This window comes from Condylura cristata, unplaced genomic scaffold (assembly GCF_000260355.1).
Source record: "Condylura cristata isolate star-nosed mole 26May11 unplaced genomic scaffold, ConCri1.0 scaffold00002, whole genome shotgun sequence".
Classification (NCBI taxonomy): domain Eukaryota; kingdom Metazoa; phylum Chordata; class Mammalia; order Eulipotyphla; family Talpidae; genus Condylura; species Condylura cristata.
Window position 1 is genome coordinate 27,930,266 of NW_004567103.1, and position 9,275 is coordinate 27,939,540.

The 9,275-nt window shown below is 33.7% G+C and overlaps 1 protein-coding gene across 2 annotated transcripts in view; it reads left to right on the forward strand.

The window, feature by feature from the left end:
• Positions 1 to 9,275, forward strand: part of BOLL (boule-like RNA-binding protein) — a 30,501-nt gene that overhangs the window by 14,769 nt on the left and 6,457 nt on the right. For both annotated transcript variants that reach the window (XM_012725957.1, XM_004674407.1), the window contains 4 exons: positions 533 to 604; positions 3,112 to 3,159; positions 4,193 to 4,321; positions 5,945 to 6,043. In XM_012725957.1, the coding sequence (XP_012581411.1) occupies positions 533 to 604; positions 3,112 to 3,159; positions 4,193 to 4,321; positions 5,945 to 6,043 (348 nt within the window). The remainder of the gene's footprint in view (positions 1 to 532; positions 605 to 3,111; positions 3,160 to 4,192; positions 4,322 to 5,944; positions 6,044 to 9,275) is intronic.

Consider the following 9,275-nt stretch of genomic DNA (forward strand, 5'->3'; position numbering starts at 1 on the left):
TTATTGGATGATTAACTCATTTACATGTCAGATTTGTAAAATAGAATTTGACAAAGGCTTCAATAGATTAATTTGCTTTAATTTAAAAAATAAAAGAAATAGGATGCTATTGTAATTAGTGAGAAATCAGCAGCAAAAATCGTATTATAATTATTCACTTAATTCTGAAAGCTATGTAAGTAAGAACCATCTACTTCTGATCCCCATAATAGAAATAGGCAATGTCACCCTAGGCTCACCTGCTGCTTTTCTCTAAATATTTTTGGACCTTTGGAGGTCATATACTTCAGACTAACAAAAACTTTTCTGGTGGTGGTTTTAACATTATTGAATATTGAATTACATGGAAGTAGGAATTCCAAGATATATTAATTCCGTGTAGTTGGTAATAATATCAATAAGAGGAAGAAATATGACATTTCTGATCACAAACCACAGTTGATGGGGTTTAGGTAACAAAGTAAATTTTACTGTAAATAACTTTGAAGAATTTTGCCTGAGATAATTTTTCTATTTTTCTTTCTTCTTATAGTCACGTTCTATATCTAGTTCCCCTGTGATGGTAGCCCAGCCAGTTTATCAGCAACCTGCATATCACTACCAGGTAAGCATTAAATTATAATGAAAATTGTATTTGATACCTTTCATCTTTTTCTTTCTAGTCACATATTCATCATCATGCCCTTAAAATTGCCAATTTGATAAGAATCTTTTGTTTCTTATACAAATTCTTAAATTGATATATATTTTATCAGGTTTTATTATTGAAACAGGTAATTTCTTTCTTACAAGTAGTGGTTTTATTTATCTATGTATAAATCATTTCAACTTTTTATGACAATTTTCTTGATTTCTAATTTCTGAGATTACATTTTTGCTCTTCCATAACTGTACATGCCCTGCACACCTTCCATCAAACCACTTGTTCCAATATGAACATATTTTCTTAAGAAATTATATATTATTCTACCTTTTTAAATTTAGTTTAGGGAATATAGGTATCACATTATCTTGGTCATCATTATAATACAGTGATGTTATACATTCACAGTTGAAGTAGTCAGTAATAAAGAAAATGATTTGGTTTAGATGGTAGACCCATAAGTTCTTCTTATTCCCTTGTTTTTTGACATTAGAATTCAAAGACTATTAGAAATTGTAAATAAATAATATAAACATTTTTCAGAAATAACTTAAGAAATTAAAAGTATGTTTTATATTGTCATTTTATAATATAAGTACTTTAACATTTTCAAAAAATAAGTTTTATTTAGCTATAATTCATATACGTTACAAATCATCTACTTGAAGTGAGTGGTAGAGTAGTGTTTACTAAATTCACAGTTGTGCAACCATGGCACAGTCGATTTTAGAGCACTTAAATAACCCCACAAAAAAACCTTACCGTTTAGCAGTTTCTCCTCTTTTCCCTCTATCTAGGCAACCAATAATCTTTCTATATTTATATATTTGTTCATTCTGCACATTTCATGTAAGTGGAATCTATATAGTCTTTCCCTTCACTTGAAATAATGTTTTTAAGATTTATCCATGTGGTGGCATATATCAAACGTCACTCATTTCTGTAGCTGAATAAAATTACATTTTGTGTGTGTGCATATATACTACATTTATTTATTCATTCCTCAAATGATGAATACTTGGGCTGTTTCCATTTTTGGTTGTTGTAAATAATGCTATTATGAATATTTATGTACAAGTTTTTGCATGGATGTTTTCATTTCTCTTTGGTTTTGTGCTTAGAAATAAAATTGCTAAGTCATATTATCATTTTTGTTTAACTTTTTAAAGGCACGTCATACTGTTTTCCAAAGGCTGCACCATTTTACACACCCATCACCAGTTTATGAGTATTCTAATTTCTCCACATCCTCATTAACACTTATTACCATCTACCTATATTTTTTTAAAGATTTATTTATTTATGCATACAGAACTAGGGTACAAGCCAGATGTGCAGTGAGAGGATTCACCAGAGACAGAGTGGGGAGCAGAATAGGAAGACAGAGGCAGTACACTGCTGAGGGGAGCAGTGAGAAGGCCAAGGGAGGTCTGCTGTGCCATGTGGGTCTCCTCCAGCTCTGGGGATCAAACTTGCACTGAAGCAGCTCTGTGGCTCACTTGCAGTGCTGTGCTTTTACCCATCGTTCCACCAGAGAAGGCCTCCATCTATCTTTTTTGATTACAGCCATGCTCTTGGATATGAGGTGGTATCACATTATAGTTTTGATTTCTGTAACCCAAAGACTAATAATATTAATATTAAATACATTTTCATATGCTTATTGGACATTTGTCTATCTTCTTTGATGAGATATTTACTCATATCCTTTACCTATTTTTAAATTGGGTTACTTGTCTTTTTATTATTAAAAGAGTTCCTTGTGTATTTTTGATACAAGTTCTTAACAGATACATAATTTGTAAATATTGTTTCCTATTCTGTAGGTTTATTTTCACTTCTTTATAAAAAAAAGAATCAATCACATAGAAGGTATAGGTATAGGCCAGAGGTATGGAGGGTGAGAGGATTCACCAGAGACACAGTGGGGAGTAGAACAGGCAGATTTACTGAAATACATTGTAATGAGAAGCAGTGGGTGAGACAGGAGAGGTGTGCTGTACCTTGTATGGGTCAGCTCCTTGGCAAGGGAGCAAACTCATGCTGTAGAGATGATATCACTGAGACTTAATCCCTGGGGCACCAGGAAGGCCCTGTTTGTACAGCTTCCTGGTGTCATTACATCATAAAAATTTTTTGTTTTAATGAAATCCTATTTACCTCTTGTTTCTTCTGCTTTTGGTGTCATGATTTTTAAAAAATTACATAAATAATAATCATAATGATTCATACCTGTTTTTTTCCATGAGCTTTTTATCGTTCTTATTCATAGGTCTTGGTTACCTTTTGAGCTAATTTTTATAGATGGGTTATGGTGCAGGAGTCTAACTTGATTCTTCTGCATGTAGTTACCCATTTAACTTTGCTTATAACATATAAACATGACATATAAAAGGTGGTATAGTTATATAAGATATAAATAAAGGGTTTATAATCTAGGTGAGTTCTCATTTTGTTTTTCATCTTAGGCCCCTGCACAGTGTCTACCAGGACAGTGGCAGTGGAGTGTTCCTCAGGTAAATATTAACTTTTTTCAATGTGTTTTTATGAAGACCACATGAATATTAGAATTGAGAGAACTAAGACCTTTTCTCTTATATTAACTGTGATATCTGTGACAATGTATTTAATTGCCATATTCCTATTCATATTCTATTCATATTCTATTTCCTCCTTTATAAAATGAATGTAATGATATACTTTTGTAAGTTTTCCTAAATAATTTTTGTAACAGTTGTATAAGATCTTTAAAATAAAAGCATTTATAAGTGAGTGATAAGTAGCATAAAAACATTTTATTATTAATATTATTGGAAATGTTAGCATTTTTAAAACATTGCAGATTTTTATTCAGTTTGACTATCACTCCTAAATAAGTATTCTATCTCCATCTCCCATCTTTTTATAACATATAGTAGACACCAAATAGATTGTAGTGACTTTTTCTCACTTCAATGAAAAGTCAAAACTGAGAAGACATTATATGTCACATTAGTATTACAAGTTATAGTTACAATTTTAAAATTATCTTAATATATCAATATCTAAATTTCCATATAAGCTCAGAACCACTAAGCTTTTAGTACTTAGCAGTGACAAAGTTCTTTAATTACATCTACACAATTTGGAATTTGTAATAACCCAGAGTTCCTAGTTTGTTGCTACAATACTTCTGTGCTACCCCTGTAAGAACTCTAGGAACATATGTATTGAACGTTTCTCTCCTGTTAGGTAAGCCATTCAGTTTAACTGAACTAACTGATCATATATGAAATATAATATTGTACCAAACCATCCAAACCCTAAAAATATGACTGTAGAATTGAGGCTACCAGAGGAGTAGGGAGAGAAGGAAAATAAAATGGGGAAGGGGCACAGTGAACTATGGTGGAGGACCACGGGTGCCTTGGTGGTGGTTATGGTGTGGTGACATACATCTGAGAGGGGTGATCTATGTACCTCTGAATCTTACACAGTGTTGTAAATCAATGGTACTTCAATATTAAATATACTAAATAAATCATGTTAATATATCATTTTGTATTTTAGTCTCCTGCTTCTTCTGCTCCATTTTTATATCTGCAGCCTTCTGAGGTTATTTATCAACCAGTGGAAATTGCACAAGATGGTGGATGTGTTCCTCCTCCACTGTCTCTAATGGAAGCTTCAGTTCCAGAGGTATATATTCATCTCAAAGTGATTTATCTGTAACTACCTCATCTTAACATTTACTTTTTTCTGTTTAAATATTTGTACAAGACTCTCAATGAAGCCATTTAATCTTATATTTTCTTTGATTTACTCATATATCTTCTAATTTAGATCTAAAAATGCTTTGTCTTAGACTTCACAAACAAGCCCTGAACTCTTATTCAAATCAGCTGTTCACTCAACTAGGGAATACCTACCCTGCTATTAAGTCATATAAGATTGTGTCTCTTGGGGCCCTCCCTGGTGGCACAGCGGGTTAAAGCACCACACTAAGAAGATAAAAGCCACTTCTGCATGAGTTCAATTCCCGCCTGCCCCGGAGGTGACCACATGGCGTGGCAGACCTCTCCTGACCTGCCCGCTGCTCCCCTCAGCAGTGTACCTCGTAGATCTGCCTGTTCTGCTCCCCACTCTGTCTCTGGTGAAGCCTTTCGCCCTCCACATCTCTAGCCTGTACCCCAGTTCTGTATGTACAAATAAATAAATCTTAAAAAAAAGATTGTGTCTCTTTGTAGACATTCCCTGCTTCTACCTTGACCTGACACACTCCTATATTGAAGCTCTGAAGAATTTGTAAATAAGCTTTTCAGAACACTGAACTTTAGAGAAATTTCTATCCGTTCTGATATCTTAGGAGCCATTATAATTCTTCCTTATGTTAATGCAAATTGCACAGAATCTGGCAGACATTCTACATTTTTTGTGGTTTGAAGATCATGGGAACTTCTTGTTTAATTAATAATGGCATTTTAATAAAATCTGTCTTCTGTTAGACTTGTTTTCTAGGTTGGGGGAGGTATAATAAGATAGGAAAGCTTTTACATTGCTAACTAGCATGAAAAATAAATATTTTTAGCCAGAATCAATTTTTGGCATTAAATCCTATTTTTAATTTCTAATATTAGATTTACCACCAGGTTATATTCACTATTTAATGAAATATAAGTTATACTGATATAGGTATGCTTTTATCTTAATAATGCATTTTAATACATAAGTTAATAAAGAGAGTTCCCCCCCCCCAGATTTAAAGACTAAAGAGCTTATTATTATAGTCAGGTTTTTAAAATTAATATGTTACCATTCGCTCTCACTTAATTGTCATTTGTTTGCCTCTTCACTCTTAGAATACAACTTTGCCTTCTATTCAGAATAAGTCAAAAACTTAGTGGCAACCAGTTCATCTTGTGACCACCACTTACTTGTATCATAACGCATCATATTTTTCAGTCATGTATACTTAATTGCCTCTGTGTCATTACACAGGATTCTGTCCTTTCCCTAATTCTTCAGATTCATTAGCTCCACTAAAAACATTCCCTGACCACTTCTCCAGCATTCGTAAGCTAAATCAATTAGTCCTTTTCTCATATGCATTTGCTATACTTATCTCATAGAACTTAAGATAATTTACTACTTGTCCCTCATGGGGTTAAAGATAATTAAAGATAAGGTATGTGTTTTTCATCTGTTTCTCTATTGTGTAGCAATACGCATGCCTACTACTATGTAATGCCTACCACTATATTTATTTACTATTTATTCCTAATGAATAAATAAAAGGCAATATTTTTTCTTTTTTTGTAATAGTCTTATTCTGATCATGGAATTCAAGCAACATATCACCAGGTTTATGCTCCAAGTGCCATTGCTATGCCTGCACCTGTGATGCAGCCTGAACCAATTAAAGTAAGGAGTTTGTTTTGCTTGTTTTAAATCATATCTCATGTTCTCCAAATATTCTGCTAAAAAGAAATGACTGGTATCTTTAGTACATTTATGATCATCAGTACAGAATTTGTGAACTCTTTCATGTGAAAGAAATATAATTCTAAACTGTAACCTCTATTTTAAGTGTTTATGGTTTATATGAATGATAATAGTGTAAGAAAATGTTATTTACTATGGTATATATAATTTAAAATTCTTCATTTTTAAGTGTACAACTGAATGTCATTAATTACATCCACAGTGTTGTAGAACCATCACCACTATTTATTTACATACTTTTTCATTCCCCTAATAGAGAAGTTCTATATTCATTAAGCCAGTGACTTTCCATTTTCTCTTCCCCTCCCCATTCCCTGATAACATACACTCTTTCTCTATGAATCTGAGTAGATATTTCATATCCTCATATTTGGATTGTCTGTGTAGTTAATGGCACAGCCTGGGACTTGGGACTTGTGTTTATGTGTCCTAAATCAGATCCAGGCCAAAGAGTGGTAATCAAGTTAGAGCTATGCATATATTCAATATATCGACTTTCCTACCTTGGCAGCGAATGCTGCCTATTTCCTTGTGACCTAGTTTTAGAGTGAAACTCTCTCATCATCACTTTAGGGAAATAGGGGAATTATCTCTGGTAAAATACCACAGATTAATGAGTTATTATAATGATGATAGTTATATTACCATTTGCTTATTATAGTGTACTTTGGTAAGGTGGGTAGACTTTCTCTTTCCAATAAAATGATGGAGATTATCTGTTTCACATTCATATTCATGCTTCTCACCTACCCCCTGTATTGAACTTATACTACGACACTCCATTTAGAGCCCTTTCCCGCTCTCCTATTTTCTCATGACATCACCACTCACTGCATTCCTTCATCACCATTACTGCTTTACTGCAGACATAAATTGAACCACAATTTTTATCTAGTTTCAGAACTTAGTGTTAGTAAACCTTATATAGATAAGTGCTAGTTCTTTTCAGTTACTAATTCACACAAATAATTGAAGATGTAACATTTGACAAATTCCAGAGATAGAGTGGTACTAAAAGAAATTTCCAGAGAGTTAAACATCCTTAAAGTTTAATTCTTCTAATTTAACAGTATACAGTTTCTGCATTAAATCTATGAGTAGGAAATGGAAGAAATTGTATAAAGAAACAAAACTTGGTAATATAAAAAGTAACACGCGTGTAAAATATGAATCATAATTGAGGCATGAATAAATAATTTCCTTATGCATATATATATATGTGTGTGTGTGTGTGTGTATATATATAGATAGATATACATATCTATCTATATATATAAAGCTGTAACCCAGCCTTCACTGGTGGCAAGGTGGTGTTAGCACTATCACACTATATCACTGTGATTTCAATACCCAGCCAGGGAGCTAACCCAGATAAGGCACGGCAGACTTGTCCTGTCCCACCCACTGCTCCCCTTAGCAACTTATTTCAGTAGATCTGCCTGCCTGTTGTACTCTTCACTCTGTCTCTGGTGAATATTTTTACCACTGCCCACCCAGCCCTGCACCTCTGGCTTACACCCCAGTTCTTGTATGCATAAATAAAATAAAAATAAATGTTTGGAAAAAAAACTAGAACCCAAAGCTTACTTCTTGCATGTCTAGAGAAAAGCTGCTGAGAGGAACTTTTATCCCTTTTATGCTGGCACATCTTTAAAGCTTGCTAGGAAGTTAAGAAAAAGAGTCTCAAGATTAAAAGAATCCTCCAAATATTTGACATAGTTACCAAAAAAGACTCACTAAGATAAATTATGGATAAATTTCAGAATAACAGGGATAAAAAAGTCTTAAAACCCTTCTCAAGAAAAAAATAATAAATCACATGCAAAGGATCAGAAACACTGGAAGATAGAAAACAATGGAGAAATGCTTTGAAATGTTTTCAGGAAAATGTCAATCATTTATGCTATGATAGACAAGCATAAATGAAAAAGATATTTCATATGGTACTTTTAAGATTCCCTCACATGTGGCATTACAATCCCAAGCTTCAAGCTATACTACGAAGCCATAATAATCAAAACTGCATGGTACTGGAACAAGAACAGACATACAGACCAGTGTATTTTGGATAGAAAACCCAGATATAAAACCACAGGTTTACGGGCAGCTAATCTTGTACAAAGGAGCAAAGAAGCTACAATGAAACAAAGAAGTTTGTTCAGCAAATGATGCTGGGAAAACTGGGAAGCTACATGCAAAAAAATGAAACTAGATCACTACCTCACACTATACACAGAAATCAACTTGAATTGGATTAAAAACCTAGATATAAGAACGGAAACCATAAAATACCTGGAAGCAAAGATGGGCCAAACACTATGCGACATACTCTTCAGCAACATCTTAGAAGATACAGCACTTAATGCAATAATAGTGAAGGCAAGGATAAATAGATGGGACTACAACAAGTTAAAAAGCTTCTGTACAGCAAAAGAGACATTACAAAAAACAGACATCCCACTGATTGGGAAAAAAATTTCTCACACAAAACTAGCAATAAAGGATTGATCACAAAGATATACATAAAACTGATGAAACTCAATAAAAATAAACAATCCCATCAAAAAAAAATGGGCAGAAGAGCTAAAAAGACACTTCTCCAAAGAAGTGCAGATGGTCAAGCATATGAAAAATGTTTAACATCACTTGTAATAAGGGAGATTCAAATTAAAACCACAGTGAAGTACCACCTCACCCCAGTGAGAATGGCACACCTTAAAACAACTAGCAGCAACAAATGTTGGCGAGGATGTGGAGAAAAAGGAGACTCCTGCACTGCTGGTGGGGATGCAAACAAGTACAACCACTATGGAAAACTGTTTGGAGATTCCTCAAACTGCTTAACATGGAGCTTCCATATGACCCAGCAATCCCATTCCTAGGTATCTACCCAAAAGACACAAAAACACTGATTCAAAAAGACACCTGCACCCCCATGTTTATTGCTGCTTTATTTACAATTTGAAAGACATGGAAACAGCCCAAATGCCCAAAAGTGGATGATTGGATTAAAAAGATGTGGTATGCAATGGAATATTACTCAGCAACCAAAACCAAAAATAAACATGTGCTTTTTTGCAGCAACATGGATGGAGCTGGAAAAGATCATGCTTAGTGAAATAAGCCAGAAAGAAAAGGAAAAATACCAGAT